The sequence below is a fragment of the Mus pahari genome, chromosome 11 (genome assembly GCF_900095145.1).
Source record: "Mus pahari chromosome 11, PAHARI_EIJ_v1.1, whole genome shotgun sequence".
NCBI lineage: Eukaryota > Metazoa > Chordata > Mammalia > Rodentia > Muridae > Mus > Mus pahari.
Window position 1 is genome coordinate 38,607,179 of NC_034600.1, and position 20,575 is coordinate 38,627,753.

The 20,575-nt window shown below is 41.9% G+C and overlaps 1 protein-coding gene across 2 annotated transcripts in view; it reads left to right on the forward strand.

Annotated features, from left to right (window-relative positions):
- Ercc8 (ERCC excision repair 8, CSA ubiquitin ligase complex subunit) overlaps positions 1-19,455 on the forward strand; it is a 39,114-nt gene extending 19,659 nt beyond the window's left edge. For both annotated transcript variants that reach the window (XM_029544136.1, XM_029544137.1), the window contains 3 exons: positions 4,437-4,634; positions 8,015-8,095; positions 14,189-19,455. In XM_029544136.1, coding sequence (XP_029399996.1) covers positions 4,437-4,634; positions 8,015-8,095; positions 14,189-14,257 — 348 coding nt within the window. In that variant the 3' untranslated portion in view covers positions 14,258-19,455. The remainder of the gene's footprint in view (positions 1-4,436; positions 4,635-8,014; positions 8,096-14,188) is intronic.
- Positions 19,456-20,575: the final 1,120 nt, after the last annotated feature.

Consider the following 20,575-nt stretch of genomic DNA (forward strand, 5'->3'; position numbering starts at 1 on the left):
ATTTTGTGTCTGTGATGATGACCTCAGACCCAGAGGCTTGTGCCTGCCAGGCAAGCACTCTGCCACCAAGCTGCACTCCCAGCCTCCCGTACAATCAACGTGGAGTGGTTTTCTGTCTGTGTCAGGGTAGATCCTTGGACGATAGCTTCATACTTTAGGCTCTTCTGTTCCTTGTGTTATATCATGTCCTAAATCAGACTTCTTCTCCTTTCTCCTTATCTTCTTTTAATAAGTATGTGTCCAGCATTTACTTATGTGCCAAGCAATAATTACACAGCAATAGACAAAGCACAGGAAAACCTGTCTTATCTTAGGAAGCTTCCGTTCTAGGAAGGAGTTTTTAAAAAAAAATCAGTCCAGGAGAGTCTGGTGTGTGTCTACACTCAGGTGGATCTCAGGGTCAAGGCTGGGCTACCTAGAGAGTTCAGAGCCAGCCCAGGCTACCTAGCAAGACCCTATCTCAGGAAAAACTCAATAAAAGAGAAGATACTAGGAAGTTAGTACCTGGGTTTCATGGGGCAGTCATGAAAGGCTTAATTGACCCAGAAGAAAAGAAGAGTTGAGCCATCAGCGACTTAATCTAGGGAAAGAAAGGAAAAGCATTCAAAGACTATGATAGCATCATGGGTACTCTGGAAACAGCGGGGAGCTCTTATGTTGAAATCCACAAACAGTAACAGGAAGTACTGAGCCTTGCAGGCCTGTGAGAGGCCTAGGAGAGGGGGACAAGTAGTACAGGTCTTTCAGTAGAGAAGTGGCAGGATCACACTGTGTCCAAGCTTAATGCAGTGAATACAGATGGCACTGAGCGTGTGTCCGTGGTTAAAATGGTTTTGTTCTATTTTTGCCTCTATAAAGATGGTGCTTTAGGGTCTTGCTATTAAGTCCATGTATAGAATAGTCAGTTCAGAATGGATCGCAGAATTTTTAATAGACATTCTCAAAGTAAGTTATTCATAAAAAGGGAGCAGTGCTAACTGAGAAACTCCTGTAAAAGACACCTGAAGAGGCCTGAGAGATTGATCCCCAAAAAGGGGGAACCCTGCCTTTATATTTGTAAAGGTCATCAAATCAGGAACCAAATTCTACTCCGCCATTTAGTAGTAGTGTTTGACGTATTGGGTGATTTACTTAATAGTCTTTTCAGTTTTACTGTCATGATTTTGTAAATCATGGATATTGTCTGCCTAAAAAAAAGAATTACAAAGTTTAAAAAGTAATACTGAGATACCAAATACAGGGCAGAGTTTTTGCCTATGAAAATAAGTACACATTTCCAATATTTCTTTAATTACAATTATATACAAAAATTGTGTCTACATATTAATCTTTTTAAAGCTTAATATTTTACCTTTTAAATAACAATATATAGAAATAGAATTTTTTAAAAGTTTCCTCCTCACACAAACATTAACAGATCCTTAATGATTCGTGACTCAATCTCCCCATGGTTTGTAGACTGAAACTTGGAGACCATGCCTTAAAATTTGGAGCAAATTCCTGCAGGGAAAGTTCACAAGGAGACAGGTTTGGCAACAGCAGCAACAACAAAAGAATTCAAAGTAGATATTGGTGCTGTTCAGTTACTGGCCTTATCTGTCATGTCAGGGAACTGAGCCTCTGCTCTTTGTGCATTGATACCACAGTGCTGTTAATTTCTCCGTGGTTTCTTTTTCCTGTGTCTTCCAGTATCACTGCAAGGCTCACCTCTGATTAATTACTCTAATATCCTGTTATGGCTTCTCCCAGTGGAAGTCTTCCACTTATAATTACAACCTTTCCTATGGTTCAAACTCAGTGCCTTCGTCTGTTGTATACGCAGTGCATTCTAGCTGTCTGACTGTTCTGCCTCTTTCCCTTGTTCTAATACATTATTATCACTGGCTTCCTCTTTTCCAACTCCTTCCTACCTAAGCTTGGCTCTCCTGGATCTTGCTCTGTAGATTGATCTTGTACTCAGACATCTACATACCTGTCTCCTGGTATTAAAAGTGTGTCCCACCACACTTGATTTAAGCTTTTTATGTCCCAGGCTGGCCTTGAGCTCAGAGATCTGCTTGGCTTTATCTCTTGGGACTAAAGGTATGTACCACCATGCCTGAATCTAAATTTAGTTGGGTAGGATCTTGCCACAAAGTTCCTTTATCTGTTATCTCCTAGAACATAGGATTCAGTTCTATTTCACTTCCTGGTGCCCCTTTAATACTTGAACCATATATTTTATATCTTTCCTTTCTAAACTTGCTATGCTTATTTAAAACATTCTTCATGAGATTTAACCAGAGAACACACTCTATGATGGCCATGTCTGAGTCTTCCTTTGTCAGTGCAGTTAATCCAAGTCTCTTCACCTTGGCTTCAGGCAGACTCTTCAGACAAAGGCAAAAAGTAGCCACATTCTTTACCAAAACACCACAAAAACTGTTTTTAGGCCTCATATTGAAACTCTCCAGTGAAACTTCTTCGGCCAGGACCATATAATTCAAATCACTCTCCGTAACTAAGTCTTCCATATTCCTACTAGGATAGCCCATTAAGCCCCATTTAAAGCATCTCACTGCTTTCCAAATCCAAAGTTCCAAAATCTACATTCCTCTGAATAAAAGCATGGTCAGGTCTATCATAGCAATACCCCAGTCCCTGGTACCAACTTCTGTATTAGGGTTTTACTGCTGTGACCAAGATAACCCTTCTAAGGACAACATTTAATTGAGGCTGGCTTACAGGTTCAGAGGTTCAGTCCATTATCATCAAGGTGGGAGCATGGCAGCATCCAGGCAGGCATGGTGCAGGCAGAGCTGAGAGTTCTACAGCTTCATCTGAAGGCTGCTAGTGGAAGAATGACTTCTAGGCTGCTAGGGAGGGTCTTAAGCCCACACCCACAGTGGCACACATAATCCAACAGGGTTACACCTCCTAATGGTGCCAAGCATATATAAACCATCATAGGAAGTAACCCATGTCTGGCAAGATTTTCACTTAACTATGTTTTCTGTGGGAGGCATTATCCATGCATGGTACCCATGTTCAAGCTTCTTTAATAGACGGTCTCCATAGGGATTTTCCATACAGCCTTTATGTTCTTTAACCCAGCTCCGTCCTCTCTGGTTCCTTTCCCCATTCTCATTTCAACCACCAGTAATCCTCTCCTAATTTCATATCATGTGTGTTCTGCTCCCCCTTCATTCCTAAGGCCCTTCCCCACTTAGGGGCCCTCTCTAGCTTCTGGAGCCATGCCTCCCCAGAGTTAAATGGTACATGCTGGCTTGTCTGTGGAAATGGAAGAGTGTTCTTCCTAACATGTGGAGTTAATGAATCTGATGTAACTGACTTCCTTCATTTCCCAGATGCTATAATGTGCATGACTTCCCATGTAGTTTTACAATAACAATGTGGTAAATAGTGTCATTTCCATTTAGCAGATGAGAAGAATGAAGTTTTGAGGTTAAGTCTGAGAGAACCTCTAACACCTAGATTTCAGAGCCCAAGTTCAGTTTTGAATGGACTGCACCCCTGCTGCCACAGGGTGGCTGAAGGCACAAGCTCCGTTCCAGTTAACACTATGAGTTGGTCTGCCATTGCAATGCAGTGAGCCCTCTGGGCATAGGACTGTCTGCTGCTTAAATGTTTCCTTAAAGTAAATTCCCAAGAAGTGAGAATGTCTTTATTGTTCAGTGAGTTAGTTCTGAGAGGAGTGAAGACTCTGCAGCCATGGTGATACTGTTCACCTGCATACTTCAGTGGCTGCAATGGTCGAGTTACAGTGTGGGTTGTATCACAGCACATTCTTAGGAGCAGGGCAACACCCAAAGGGACAGCTTCCTTCCTAGTTTGTTTTATATTAAGCCATTGTCCCTTCTTGAAGAAGTAGCCAAATTATGACACCAATAACATGTTCTCCTGACTCTTTACCGCTATTGAATGTTTCTGTCAAACCAAAGGTGGGAAATGCAGTAATGCGTACACATGAGACCCTGAGAAAAGGTTGGAAGGAAGGAAGGAAGGAAGGAAGGAAGGAAGGAAGGAAGGAAGGAAGGAAGGAAGGAAGGAAAAAAATGAACAAAAGAAAGAAGAGAAAGAAAAGGAAAAGAAAGGAAAAGAAAAGAAAAGAAAAGAAAAGAAAAGAAAAGAAAAGAAAAGAAAAGAAAAGAAAGAGAAGGAAGACTCTAAAGAGTTTGACAATGGAAAATAATTCTTCAAGTTTGTCTTTGATGCAACCTGTGTCCCTTGTGGGTTTATTTACAATTTCTGTTTCCTCGAATATAAAATGTATGTTTGTATCATTGGTCCTACTTTTTATTAAGATGCTGTTTTGTTACATTGAAAGGCCCTCTCTATTGAATGCCATAATAAATGAAGGAAGTGTTTGTTTCTGTCTTTGTTGCTGTTTTAGCTCAGGCTTTAGCAGTGAGTAACCCTATAATTCAATCCTGCAGGTGAACTATGGGAAGGTGTGTAATGACAGCAGGAAAGGGCTGCAGTTCGCTGTCTCCTGTGGCTGCAGCTCAGAGTTTGTGTTTGTTCCCCACGGCAGCACCATTGCCATGTACGCAGTCCACTCGGGAGAGCGGCTCGCCATGCTCAAGGGACATTACAAAAGTGTCGACTGCTGCGTGTTTCAGCCTAATTTCCAGGTAAGAATGATACTTAGGGGAATTTACAGTGCTTAGATGGTGGGCTTGCCAGACTCTCGTAGTGTAAAACAGGAAGTTGTGGTTCTGTTCTCACATGTTACACACTTGTAATCATTCTGAAGTATGTATGATACCGTCAGTCCATCTTTGAGCTATTACTTATTTAATAGAGATTAGGGCAGCCTAAATCTCAGACGGAAGTGTAAATGAATCTGTATAATGCCATGCAATTGATTGGGATTAAATTGTCTTCCCTTTGAATATGAACTCCATTTAACCATTGAAAACCTAATAAAATCTTTAGGGTTAAATTTTTAGGTTATTTGTTTACTTCCAAAATGTAGTATACTTTGTGTAACTATATCAAAATCTGAAAGTATTTTCTGCCAGATGCTGTTATAAGTATGCTTTTATAGTGGCTAGATACTGCAATGATTAGTAAAGGTCTACCTTTTAATTAACACAACTGACATAGTTTCATTTATTCATTTGTGCGAGGGAGGGCACATACCATGGTATATGTGCAGAGGACAACTTACAGGAGTTGATTCTCTTCCTCCATCTTTGGGGTCCTGGGATCCAAGTCCATCATCTGACATAGCAGCAAGTGGCTTTACCCACTGAGCCACCTCAGCAGCCCCACAAAATCTCTTCAATACTTACATTAGTTAATTTTCTCGTTAATGTGACCAAATGCCTGACCGGAAGCAGTTTAATGAGGGAAGGGTTTATTTGGGCTTCTGCTTAGGAGATACACAGTTTGTGACAGCAGGGAGGGGAGCCGGTGCAGCAGGGATATCCAGCCAGGTCTCTGCACCCAGTCAGGAAGCATAGGAGAACCATCGCTGAGTGATGGTTCATGTGCTTGCTTCCTCCTTTCCAGTCCGCCTAGGATGCCAGCCTACCGGATGATCCCACTCAACCATGCTGGGGTTCCCTCAGCAAATAAACCTTTCTGGAAACACCCTCGTAGGCACAACTGAGGCGTTTCTCTATGGTTCTAACATCCTTGCTTTTCCCCTTCATATTAACTATGAATCAGGCTTTCTGGTCTTGGTATGTGTGTGCGGTATGTATTCACATGTGTGTACATGTGCACATGCCTGTGAACATGCATGGAAGCCAGGGTTGGTCATCAGATGCTCTATCACTCTGCCCTGGTTCATTGAGACAGGATGTGTCACTAAACCTGAAGCTGGACTGGCCATCACTGTCCCTAGCAGTCTTCTGTCCCATCCCCTGACACGCATTGCCTGCTTACCAGTGTGTGTCACCACACTTAGCTTTTTTACAGGGTTCTGAGGACTTGAACTCAGCTCCTCATGCTTGTATTCACACAACAGCCTGCTTATTCATTTTCCTGGCCTCAGCATGGGGTCTATCTATATATGTTTTGGGTTGTTTTGTTTTGTTAAAATGTATGATTGATGATATATCCTGATGGCTGGTAAGTCACTACTATACCAGTTCCTTCTTTTGACTTTTTCCTAGAACACTTTAGCAACTCCACAGTAGATCTGTACAGCATCTTCAAGGGGGCTCCCAAGGAGCCTTCACCAACTCTGAAGCCAGTATCTTTCCTGACTAGTCAGCATAATGATATAGTAGTTAATTTTTTTTTTCTGAGAAAAGGATTCTAAAGTACCAGAGAAATAATGTGACTGGCCCCAAACTTATAAGTTGATGTTAACAGTGCATGGTCATCTGAAGGATCTAAGAAAACAGTCCCTCTGAGACAACCACAATTTTGAATAAGATGCTCTGACTGTAAGCACAACTTCCTTCTAGGCAGGAGCTTCTTAGCAGAGAAGGCTAAGGTTCCGTTAAAATCACAGCAAGGGTGAGCTGGACAGATGCCTCAGCAGTTAAAAACATTTGCTACTCTTACAAGGGACCTGGGTTCATTTCCTAGCACTCACATGGCAGCTCCTAAGCGTCTGTAACTCTGGTGTCAGGTGGTTTCGGGCAATCTGACACCCTCTTCTAGCCTCTCAGGTATCATGTACATACATGGTTCGTATACATGCATACAGGCAAGACATTCATACACACACATATATATGTATAAAATAAATAATAAATCAATAGGCGAACAAACATTGCCTAGTTAGCTGGGTATGGTAACCCAAACACCGGATTATTGTCAAGAATTCAAAGTTAGCCTGGGCTACATAGCAAGTTCAAAGCTAGCTATGAAACCTTATTTAAGAAAGAAAGAAAGAAAGAAAGAAAGAAAGAAAGAAAGAAAGAAAGAAAGAAAGAAAGAAAGAAAGAAAGAAAGAAAGAAAGGAAGGAAGGAAGGAAAGAAAAAAGAAGAAAGAAAACCTATTCTGAGACAGAAATTGCTCTTAGTTCCTGAGCAGCCAAACCTCTGGTATGGGCTGTCACCTGTGAAGTGCTCTGCCTGTGTTGTGATGTTTTGTTCTGCTTTGGTTTTTGAAACAAGGTCTCCTATAAACCAGGCTGGACCCAGACTTGCTATGTAGACAAGAATAATCTCATACTCCTGATCCTCCTGCCTCTACTATGCAAGTGCTGGGATTTAGTCATATGCCACCACTCCCAGCCAAATGCCATGTGTTTATCTGCTTCAAACCCAGACTTAGTCACTGAACACATCAGAAACACTAGGTATTTATTTTACTGTGTGATTCGAATGCTTTTAGTTTTGTTTGGGAAGGGAGTGAGTGTTGCTCAATAGAGAGCAACAGTATGTGCATTGACACAACTGCATCAGCCCATGGGTCCTTCTAGTCAGTAAATGTCTTAGCAGACAGGGTTGAGACTTGAAGCTCTTATGAAGAGCAGCCAGGTAGACAGCTGTAAGTCAATGGATTTTTTTTCATAGAAACTTGTGTTTTCTTCATTGGAGTCTTTATTGTAGATGTCTCGGTTTTTGCCAAAGAGAAGCTATCATACAGTTTACTTTCTCTAACATTTAAAATATGCTTATAAGTATTGAGAGAACTAACTAAAGCATTGGATTTCTGTAGGATTTTCTCACTTGCTTGTGAGCTCTAACACATCCTGGTACTATTTTAAAATATAAAATAAAGCTTCATATTATATCAGCTATTTCTAAAAAGATTACAGTAGGGCAGTCGATACTCTCACCTATAGAAGGCACAAATTGGTATGAAATCTCAGGATATAGTCAAAGGCTTTGTAGCATTTTTGTAAAGTTATGCCAACATCATGCACAAAGTATAAAGGCATCACACTTTTTAAAAAAATGAAGGGCACCATACTTTGTTTAATGAATAGAAATTAGTGGAATTAATCTAACCTAATTTAACTAACCTGCTTAATCTAATCATTTCAAAACTTGATAGAGCTCATTTCAGCTTTAGATTGATCAGTCTTTGTTTTCTATATTACAGGAACTTTACAGTGGAAGCAGGGACTGCAATATTCTTGCTTGGGTACCAGCTTCCTATGAGCCAGTTCCTGATGATGACGAAGTAAGTCGTGTTTTACCGAGTGTGCAGTGGTTTCTATATGAGGATTAGTGTCTTATTTATGTGGGAGAAACTGTTAAAACAGTTCTTGGAATTTTCCTATTGTACAGATAATTTATTATCATATATCTATAAAAATTTAGAAAAATATTAAAAGAACATACCATTTTCAATTTTAATTAATAAAGGCTTTATTTACTGTAACTTTTTTGTTATTTTTTGTTTTTGAGACAGGGTTTCTCTGTTTCACCCTGGCTGTCCTGGAACTTACTCTGTAGTCCAGGCTAGCCTTAAACTCAGAGATCTGCCTGGCCTTGCCTCCTGAGGGCTAGGATCAGAGGTGTGCGCCACCATGCCCACCTACTATTTGGAAACATTTTTAATGCTATACTATTCTGTCATTTATATGTCACAGTTTAAATGTTCTAACTGTTTCTGTTGATTATTTTAAGTAACATCAATATAAATTTATTCTCAAAAGTTGTTCATATTTCTAACTAGTTTTAGTATAGACTCCTAGAAGTGTCCCTAAAGTATCTCCTTTTGTCATTGCTTGCTTCCTGTATGGCTTCAGGCCTCCAGGACACAAGTGCCCGATGCAGTGAATCTCCTCCTCCTCCTCCTCCTCCTCCTCCGCTATTCTGAAGAGTTTGGGGTTTATAGCAAGGAGGTTTGCTTAGGGAGCTCTCCCTTTCCCGGGACTCCGTACTACATTTTGAACAGGGGGATGTGGGTTGGCAGCATTTGCCCATGTCTGTTCACTGGCAGGATCCACAGTTTAACAAGATTGACGTGGGCGGAAGCCCTGGTTCCTCCTTAAGTGGTAATGCCACATAACTTCCCTGACATCTCCAGGTCACCTAATGGTATTTGTCAAAGTTGATCCTGCAGTGACACATGCATCCATCATTACCTTGGCCTCCTGGATGCTTGTGCCTGCCTGTCAGCTATGACCTTGGCTCAAGTAACTGGATCTTCCCCAGTCTGGATGGCAGGGAAGAGCTAGAGTTAACTTTTGAGTTATGGTGCATGACGTTTTAAAATCTGTCTGTTCACATGTCAGATTCCATCAGTTCACACTTGGATCTGCAACCTCAGAGCCTATCTAGGATAATATGACAGTGGGAAGGTGTTACACAGAGGGGAAAGGCCTGAGCCCTGTCCTGAGACAGTGGCCTCTCACACTTTACATTACAAAAAGCGGTAGCATGATAAAGTCGTGTTTTCAAACTGAGCACTAGTGTGATAATATCTTAGGGACCTTTTCCTGGTGCGCAGTAGGAGAATTGCCTACTGTCCTGCTATAAACTAACTGTCATTGAGTGACAGGAACAGGCTTAAGTGTAATGGTCTTTGAGCATGAATTCTGCTATGTAATTAAACATGTCTAAGATGTCATCTCTTTCAGGAAATTTTCTGGAAAGTGGTGTTAAACATCCCCATTTATCCTAACTTCAAAGATATAAAAATATGAATGAAATAACTTGGTGTAGGTTTTGGGTTTTGTTTGTTTGTTTGTTTAAGATGGAGAGATGGAGGAAGCCCTGTAGGTAATTCAAAACAACTCGAATAGAAATGGAAGAAAATCAGTAATAAAGCAAGTCTGTATTCTGAAAATATTTTTCCATATCCTTAGTTCCTTTATAAAAAGGGGGCCATGTCAGAAGATAGCAGAAACAGAGCTCTCCAGGGCAGTAACCTTGGTAGGCACTAGTAGCTATTGGCCAGGTACAGTTTCTATCTGAATTGCTACCAGTTCAGCCGGCGTGAGGCCTGGAAGTGACTTTCTTTGGTCCTTAAACTAGATGAAGATAGAAAGGCACATTCATAAATACTTAGGCCACCTGCCAAAGCCAAATGAGTGTCCAGATCTCATCACATGCCGAAGCCAAATAAGTGTGTCCACATCTCATCGCATGTCTCAGTGGGCTGGATTGTTCTTAGCATACAGCCTCTTCGGATGACTGGACTTGGAATAGTTTGATTTAGACATTTATTTTGCATTTTTATTTAATTATTTTGTCCTGCTTTTGAAGACTCTCTCTCTCTCTCTCTCTCTCTCTCTCTCTCTCTCTCTCTCTCTCTGTGTGTGTGTGTGTGTGTGTGTGTGTGTGTGTGTGTGTGTGTGTAACTGGGTCGTGTTGGGAAGTATAACACCATTTGCCAAATTAAAATAATAAAAAAAATTAAAAATAAAGCTACTATGATAAATCACATAGAGGTAAGAACTTTGAAGAAAATTAAATAGCTGTGGTGATAGTTTGGACATCTCATCTAAAACAACTCTTACATATGGAAAATGAAAACAAATAGGAACACATGTATGGGGCAAAGGCTTGTGACCCCACTGCTTCAGAGGCTGAGGCGGGGGCGGGGGACTGAGACAGAGGCCAATCCCAGCCAACAGAGTGAAGCCCTGTATCACAAAGATGCAACAAGTTTAAGTGTTAGCTATAAAGCCTTAATCTTTTCAAAAACACTACCGCCAGCCAGAGACAGCTTGGCAGTTAATAGTGCTGGCCACTTTCTAGAGAACGTAGGTTCAATTCCCAGTATCCAAACAATGGCTCACAATCACCTGTAGCTCCACTTCTAGATTGTCTGATGCCTTCTTCATCTGCAGGCACCAGGCATGCTAGTGCTAAGCAGGCATATATACAGGTAAATAGCCATACATGTAAATAATTTTTGTCTTTAATAGAATACTAATTTTATTGAAAATAAATTTTCTATAAAAATAGTAAAATAAGTCAGGTGTTTATGCCTTTAATTCCAGCACTTGGGAGGCAGGAGCAGGTAGATCTCTTGAGTTCAAGGCCAACCTGGTCTACGGAGCAAGTTCTGGGACAGCTGGGACTACATAGAAAATCCTGTCTTTAAAAACAGAAAGTAAATAAATAAAATATACTGTTTCTATTTTCAACTTTAAGATCTGAATACCTCATTAATGCAAAGTGCTGTATCTATTAAGTGTTATTTTAAAAGTTTTGTATGAGTGAGTGTAGGTAGAATGTGCATACCCCAACAGGGAGTCTGTTGGAAAGAGAACTGGTTGCATATGTGGATAATTTAACTCAGGTTTTCCCTTGAGCTGTTAACTGAGTAACTGTCATTTCCCAGGGAGGCCGTGTATATGGATCAGCATAACACACATGTGCACACACTGCCTCCTCTGTGTCAGCAAACCTAGGCCAGCTAGTACCCTGGGACAACTGTGGCATTTTCAATGCATGTGTCAGATTGTCAAGCCAAGGTTGTTCTTAGTTTCCCTTGGAGCCTAAGCAGGATGCCTGAGGAGTGTAAGGAGTAATTTAATTTTGCCTATAGAAATTAAAAGACTTTAGATGACATGAATACATTTTATGATCATTTTAGTTCTTTGTTTAATTGGCAGACTGTTGTATTATATCTAAAGAATCTATCTGTTTGGTTTTACCCAGGCTTTCTAATTGTCCAAGGTCAACTCAAGCCAATCTATCTCCTGAGTACCATTCGCCGTCAGAGATACATGGGGAAGATGAACTAGAGCTTTAATCTTGTTATCTAGACTCTTCCTTCCAGCTGAGTGTGCTTACTCATTGCCGTAACCTTAGCAACAGCCTGGGCTACAAAAAGCAAGATCCAGCCCCCCCCCCCCCCCCCGCCCTTGACATTGGCACAGGAAATGGCTGTTTCTACTTTGTTCTTGTATGGATGTATCACTAGCTGACATGGAAAATTCGGAGACTTTCCAGTAACACCAGATACTTGAAACTTTGTGATGCTTTGTTTTAAGCCTTGTTTTTGGGTTCTGGGCTGGGTACTGTCTAAACCCAAGCTTTATCATCCCCATAACATGCCCAGTCTATCTGTAGAACCAGAGACCTGGTGAGGTGGAGGGAGGGTTGTCCATGCACAGACTCGGCCTCCACTAGGAGGAGATGTTGTAGAGAAAACCAAAGTCGAGGACTCTCAAATAGTAACATAAACGTTACATCCACTTGCAGTGTTGCTGTGGCAGCTCTTGAGTTGGTGTTTTACTTGTGATTGTTTTAGCAATACGATAGACTAGTGATATTGTAATGTGTTCCAAGTCTCTGTGTTTACGACTGTGAGCAGTCAATATATGCACAAGTATGACAAAATCTTGGTTATTTTTGTTTCTGTTTACTAAAGAAAAATAATTCATAATGAAACATAAATTTGTTTTTCTGTTGAATCTTCAAATGAAATTAAAATGATTAGTAGATTATACATTGGGTTTTCACAATGGAAGTAGAACACATGAGCTTTGTATGGCTTTTATTCCCCAAGAATATTTTTGGTAGCGATCTAAGGCAGAGTTAAAAGTCTGAAGACAGGAGAGAATTGTCACCCCATGCCCACGTACAGTGCCTCTGAGTTTAAACCCTTTCTGAACAACCTAGTTGGTCAGGCTCCTGACTGAGACGTTTATAGACATGTCCCACCACCCACAGTTTAAAATATCATCCTTGATGGAAGTCATGCTTGAACTGTAAGGCATTACCACTGTTAATCCGTCATCGTGAGAACCAGCAGACGCTTGGATCCCAGGACGAGTGAATACATTGCAGGTCTCCGTTCCTGCTGGCTGGAAATGAGTGCTTAGTTGGAGTTTGGTCATACTTTGATATCGGATGTTTGGAGACAAGTGTAAGAAAGTTTTGTTCTTAGTGGTGATGGCCACTAACTTTAGCGATGGATGCACTCTGGTCTGTTTAACCACTGCAGCATGCCTGTATCACAGTGTGTTTTCTAGCTGGTCTATCTGATGTAGGAACTTACTGGGAACACTGGCTTTTCCATCTGAATTGTAAGATTCTGTCATGTTGATCCTAAAGGAAATGACGTTCTTAGACATGACTTAGGGGTTATTTACCCTTCACAGAAAATGTTTCTCTACATTAGAAAAGGCATTATATCTAAGACAACTTAACACTAGGCTTACAATGTGTGTAGCTCTTGAGATTTGGATCAGATTAAATAGCCAGATGCAGAGCTGCAGAATATCAAATAGACCTGATTCCTATCTCCAGAAAAATGGTCTTTTAAGCCCTTTGGCGTGATTTCCCAATGATAAGAAAGTAGCTGTCTTGGTTTCCATACAAGTAAATTGATAATTAACAACTGAATTGATAATTCAGTTAAAGTTTCTCCAGTTGCTAAACCTTTTTCACCTATGGCTCTAGGGTGGAAGAATGATATATATATATATATTGCAGTTTTGAGTAAACATCCCAAATAACTTTTAGAGAAATCTCCCAGGGAAGACTCCATGCCAGTTATTAACCTTGTTACCATTTCTCTTAGAGTTTCCCTATGCTTTGGCACTATTAGCTGTAACAAGCCAAGAGGCATGGCTATGTAATAACCCATAGTACTTTTGTATGACAAGGTGTATTGTTCAGCTAGGCTTGGCAGCCACATGCTCATTATCATCCTAGCCCTCAGGAGGATGAGCTTGCCACAACTGAGAGCCCCTGAGCTACAGACCTGTGTGAGCGGGGCTGAGGAGGTGACTCAGTGGTTAACAGCACTGCTACTATTCCAGAGGACATGGGTTAGATTCCTACATAAGGGTTCACAATCTCTGTAACCCCAAAACTGTAATGAGCTTTGGGTCGGCCTAGACTACAGGGCAAGAGCTGTCTCCAAAGGGAGTGGGGGTATTACATTATCCTCAATGATAAAAATATTCTTCAAATTTTGGTACTTCTTATTTCTTTGGTAAAGTTCATCCAAACAACACAAAGTTGCGGGCACTTGTGTGCTGGACCATCCAGTCCGCTATGGGCATGCGTCCAGCCTTAACCCCAGCATGTCAGTGTTGCACCTTCTCCACAGAGTTGAAGATACTGTGAGCTGTGTCATTGTGTGGCTCTCTGCATGTGCTTTTGAGGGGAAGCAGGTTATTTGGGAAAAGTCAGCTTTTGTTGGTTTTAAATGAATCTACATTATCTTTACATCACTTTTGTTTTTAAATTAGCAGCAATACAGTTTCCAAATATTCTAATTGATGTTAATCTAGCATATTTCATAATGATTATGAGGCTAAAATTATGAAATACATAAAATAAATTCTCCTTTCTTTTTTAGGCTCCAGCCAAATCCCAGTTAAACCCAGCGTTCACGGACGCCTGGAGCAGCAGTGACGAGGACGGGTGACTGTCAGCCCTGGCTCCTTGTCCATCAGACTTCCAGGACGGTGTTGTGTGCACTTCAGCACCAGCAGGGCTGTTCTTCCCGTTATTGTTGGTTTTGAGACAGTGTCTCACTGTGTAACCCTGGCTAGCCTGCACTAGCCTGGAACTCTGTGTAGAGCAGACTCAGCTCACACTGGCAGCTGTTTGCCTCTGCTCCCAGGTGCTGGGGTTAGAGATGTGTACCAACCATGTGACCCCTCTGTGCCCAGGTGCTGGGGTTAGAGATGTGTACCAACCACGTGGCCCCTCTGTGCCCAGGTGCTGGGGTTAGAGATGTGTACCAACCACGTGGCCCCTCTGTGCGTGTGTGTGATTGTTTGTTTGTTTCATTATATTTAAACGCTTCAGTTTTTAGCCTGTTGATCCTGAATTTGGGATATTTCCCTGTGTGTTTTAAAATGAGATTGATGTGTATAAAACCCTGAAATACACTTTTCTGTCAGTTAATTAATCAAAACTTGTCTCCTTGAGCCCATTCACCAGGGCACAAGAACAGAATTGTTATTCCCAGCTAGGTCCTTCTTATGTGCATCCGAGGAGCTGAAAGGGGTGGCAGAGGAAGCTCTCAGCTCTGACTCCTAACTGCTGTCAGCCTGCCCTCCCCACCTTCAGGGAGGATTAGAGAAACTTGTTGCAAAGGTGGCATCGTAAGTCTGGTTTTTTTATTCAAACTGAATGGCTTCATGTAATCAAGCATCTTCTCCCTCATATTGAATGTTAACCGCTCATGCATCTCACAGTCTGAACATCGTATCACATAGGCAATCCCTGACCACTTTGTATTGCTTTCAGAAGGCAGCTTACACTCAGTCTTAATACCTTTCTATGAGACTCAGCAAGATCCATGCAGGGATCTAGACTAAACATGAAATGTCATACAATTGTTCTTTCCTTTTCTTGTGTCAACTCAGAGTGATTATTAGGAAGTCTCCTCCATTCTTGTGTGTGTGTGTGTGTGTGTGTGTGTGTGTGTGTGTGTGTTTTAGTTTCGGTTTTGTTGCTGTGATAAAATCCCCTGAACAAAGACCGTTTAGGAGAGAGAGCATTTATTTCAGTTAACAATTCCAGGTTAGAGTCCTCACTGTGGGAAGTCAGACAGCTAGGCACATCACCTCCCAGTCACAGAAGTGTGTGCACAGAGCCTTCGCTGCCCAGCTGAAGTGAAATGACCTCATGGAGAGAAATGGCTTCTGTAACTGAAATTCTTTTTATGCAATCTCTGCTGAAAAGTTCCATATAGAACAGACAAGGAAAAAATAGAAAATAAAACTTCAGAGAAAATTCTGAAGACAAGCCTTGAGTTATACCAACTGTAAGATGCAAATGACTTCAGGCTGGTGTGAACATACTGACTGACTAGGGAGGTGGGAACAGGAGGGTTGTGTGTTTTCGGCAAACCTGGGAAGCAGGAAATAGTAGTCGTCTTTTTCATGTCTGGAATCAAATGCCTGACAAGGAGGAAGCATCGAATTTAGCAAATGGTTTGAATGTACAGGACACCATGGTGGAAAGGAGCAGATGGTAGGAGTGACAGAAGCAGGAGGCTGACAAGAAGGCACGGACAGGACAGGAAGCAGGGCCAGGCATGAAGGTCAAGAGTTGACTCCACCTCACAAAGAGTCTGCAGTCTCAGAGAAACAGCACTGCCAGCTAGGGTCTAAATACTTGAACATAGAAGAGGCCATGGGGACATTTCACATTCAACTACCATTGGTCCCTGTAGGTTCATGGCCATCTCATAATGCAAAATGCATTTGGTTAAACCTTGAAAGTCCCCATACTCCTTCAAATCCAACACTTGAAAGCTCCAATATCCCCTCATTCCTGAAGAAAAAACAAGTAACCATTCCCATTCCAAAGCAGTGGAAAGACTGGACCAAAGCAAGATGCAGACCCAGCGGAGGGAAAGAAACTCAAGTTCCACGCCTGCACCTGGGCCTCTTGCGGTATCTTGACTTCCACAGGCTCAACTCCATTCTTTAGCTCTGTTGCCGGCAGCACACATGGCCAGTTCCACCCAGTGCCTGGACCTTTCTTCCCTCAGTAGACATGCCACACTTCTGATATCTGCAGTATCCTGGGGTCTCCACTGTAACTTAAACTTCACTCACCTTTACAGTTCATGCACAGCCCACTCAGGAGCTCCGTGCATGGAATCTGGCCTCGCTTCGGTGGTTCTTCTGGAATCTTGGTGCATACTTCCATGATACTTGGAGTTTGCAGGGCTAGAAAACTAACACGACATAGAAAACACCAAATGCTGCTGTCCTTTCCAGATGTAGCTCAGCACTCGACAGCCATGGCTGCAGCAGCTTTCATGTGATCTAGGAAAACACGTCCCTGGGCTCTCGCTTTTGCGTCGGGAGCCCTGTCGAGGCTCTCTGACTTCGGGCACCTCTGCTTTCTTGTGAGTTCTCAGGTTTATATACTGGCACTTAGACCACTGAGGCTTTACCTTCCCGGCCGGGCTGTTGGGTGCAGATATGGTTTCTTTCTCTTTCCTGTCATTCACCTTACTACTAGCTGCTCTCCCACATCCACTCTGCAAGTTTAAACTCATTCATGTTTCTTTCTTGCCTAACTGTAGATTTATCATCTTTCTGCTTTCTTCCTGTAAAGGAAATCTGAGCAGTGAGCAGAAACCATCCTACAGCCTGCGTGCTCTGCTGTCCTGAAGTTTCCTCCACAGATCAGTTTATTCTAAATTCAACGTCACTCGGATTATCAGGACATGGGTGACTATAACACAAGTAGCCTCTAGTTCAGTTCCAGTTTGGGTCCTCCTTCCTCTTGGACTCGAAAGCATCTCTCTTGATGTGATTTTCTGAGCTCCAGCTAAAATGGCCCAGTAAGTCTACTTACAGCATTCAAGGTGTTCTTTAACCCACAACTCTAACTTAATCTTTCTCCTGCAAATTAGCCCCAAAGTTTGCAGGACACATGAGCAGATTTATCTTAGCAACAACCCTACTCCATCGCACAAACCTTGCCCTCAGTGCCAGGTTTGTTTTTTTTTTTTTTAAAAAAAGATTTGTTTTTATTATTTTTATTATATGTATTGTATGGACATGTGTAGGTGAGTACAGATACCTGTGGAGCTCAGCGGTGTCTGATCCCCTTGGAACTGTAGTTACAGATAGTTCTGGATGCTAAGAACCAAACTTGGGGTCTCTAGAAATACAGTACTGAGACATTTCTCCAGCCCCACTTTTTCTGTATTAGTTTTCACACAGTGACCAAATAGCTGGCAAAAAAAAAATAAAATAAAAGCAAGAGGAGGAAGGATTGATTTAGTTCATTAAAGCAATGAACTTAGTACCGTCAAACCTTGCCAGAAATGGAACGGCAGAAGCCTGGCACATGGGGAATTTTGCCTTTCAGAGAGTGTACCAGAGAAAGCTAATGACAGAAAGAACAACCACCTTGCCTGGCACTATGTTCCAGACAGGATGGTTACAGCAGGGCTGGGGTAGAGAGGGACTGAGTACTGGGGAGTGTTAGATTGCTGGCCTGTAGTTAACAGTTGAGCTGTGAAAGTGGCTTTTCTTGTTGTGTGCAGGGGTTTGGCTTTGGTGTTTTGTTTGTTTTTGAGACACAGGCTTTCAGTATCCAGGCTGACCTTGAGCTTGCTGTGTATGTAGCCCAGTGTCTTAGTGAGTGTTCTATCACTGTGAAGAGACACCCAAACCACAGCGGCCCTTACAAGGGAAAGCATTTAATTAGGGGCTCAGTCCATTTTCATGAAGGTAAAGATCGGGGTGGCATGCAGGGAGACATGGCGCTGGAGAGGTAGCTAAGAGTTCTACGTCTGAGTCTGCAGACAGCAGGAAGAGAGCCTCTAGGCTTGGAATGGGCTTTGGAACCCCAGGGTCTACTCCTAATGACACACTTCCTCCAACAAGGCCACACTTCCTTGTCCTTTCAAATAGTGCCACTCTCTGATGCCCAGTATACAAATCTGTGAGCCTATGGGGGCCATTCTCATTCAAACCACAGACTCAGTCTGGATTCCAGCTCTGGATCCTGCAGCCTTAGCTTCCCAGGTGCTGGGATTGCAGACATGAGCCTCCACGCCTAGTCCTTTTTTGCAAAGAACATGTGAGTTTCTTCTTCGCTACCTTGAATGGCTGTTAAATATCCTTGACTTCTAGAATTATAACAAGTCGTGTAAAGAAACAATTTTTGAGATAAAAATCTCATGTAACCCAGGTTATCCTCCAATTTGTTTTATGGCCCAGAATGACCTGGAACTTTGGATGCTGCCAATCTCTGGAACCACAGGCATGAGCCATTGCACCTAGTGCCTGTGTGTTGCTGAGATCAGACTTCTTGTAAGCGAGGCAAGCGTTCTCCCAGCTAAGCTGTTATCTACTCCCTGCAATATAAACATAACCTGCCGCTATAGTTGTGTCTGAAATAGTTTTAGATACAGGGAACACGGTTCCTTTCTTGCTGTGTGTTTCTAATCAGATAACTGACAACTCAAAACAGAAGAAAAGAAGGCGAGTTGTTGTGATGTTCTCTACCAGCGTTCTCTGTGTCAGAATCAGCAAGCCAAGGGCCCGCATTCTCTTGCTGCTCATGAAAACTCCTGTAGCTTTTGCACTAATGTATATATACAGCTCTCCTGGTTCGTGCTCCTGCGGGTGAAGAGGGTGCCGCAACCCTAACTAGGTCTGTTATTCAGTCATTACATCAGTTACATCCATGTGTGAGACTGGGTTCCTCAAGCTTGTGCTTTCATTCTATGTGTTTGTCAGTGTTTATTGTGTAAACTTTGCAGAACTGGAGAGTGCCCCTAGGCTTGACTGGTGGTTTTGTTTCCTTGCCTCCAGTGGTCAGCTCTAGAAAGCAAGTGACTCAATGATTTATACATACCACTTCTCTTTGATTTGTATTATCCTTTGTGGCACAGGTTAAGGTTAGCAACAACCTTAACCTGGGACCTGTTGACATCTTGGGCAAGCGGTAGCCACCTATGACTCAGGCTCTAGGTCCTCAGATTCCTCCCTGTCATATGATGCTCCATCCACACTGCTGTGTACATCAATAATTTCTAAATAAATACATCATTCAAAGCTGTACTCAAAGAATTCCTAATGAATCTGGGAGTTGACTTAACCATTTTTATCAATATTATAGAGCTGTGATGTTTTCCTATATGTGCAAGTTTTTTTAAAAATTTTTTTTTAAAGATGTATGTATGTATGTATTTAATTTAATCTATGTGAATACATTGTCACTCTCTTCACACACACCAGAAGAAGGCATCTGATCCTATTACAGATGGTGGTAAGCCATCATGTGATTGCTGGGAATTAAACTCAGGACCTCTGGAAGAGCAGTCAGTGCTCTTAACCTATATTAGGGTTTCCATAAATACTATTGAAAGAAGTGAGGGGACTGGAGAAAGTGGTCAGCAGTTCAGAGCATTTGCTAGTCTGTGAGAGGGCCTGAGTTCAGTTCCCAGCCCCCACATCAGGAGCTCACAACCACCTATGATACCAGCTCCAGGGGATCCAGAGCTCCCTTCTTGGACACTCGTCCATACATGGTGTAATGCACACATACACACATACTTAAGATCACTAGATTACTATAGAAATTGAAAACTATTAAGATTATTTTTAAAATCATAACAGATCCATCAAGAAAGAGCAGGTAACTAGATGTGGTATGTACACTATAACCCCAGTCAGTTCTCAATTGGGGCAGAAGGCTTTGGAGGCCAGCCTGAGTACATTACGAAGTGAGGTAGTAGGGTGGGCTAGACCAGGGGAGGAAGGAAGGAAATGAACAAGGAAATGAAAACAGAAGGCCTGAAGTTTAATTTTTGATGGTAGTGCCAGTAAACTGAAACTAGATGATTCTTACAACCTCTCTATTACATTCATTGGCTTAGAAACTTAGAAACTAGGTCAGAAAACCAGAATAGAAAATTAGTAAAGCTCATTCTTTTTCTAAAATCACTCATTGTGAGATTTAAAAAAAACAAAAAAAACAAAAACACATTTAAAATTATATTCAGTGTGAAAGGCATAAATAGAGGTTTATATTCATGAATAAAGTTCATTGAAGGTAAGGGTAAAAGGAACTGCCTTGCTGAATGAACACCAAGTCTGAAACTCCATTCCCCTCTCCTTTCTCTCTTTTTCTGTTTAGGGGGGTGGTAGGAGGTTGGTGGGCATGCACACATGTATGAGTAGGTGCATTCATGCATGCATGTATAAGTAGGTGCACATGTATGAGTAGGTGCACATGTATGAGTAGATGCATATGG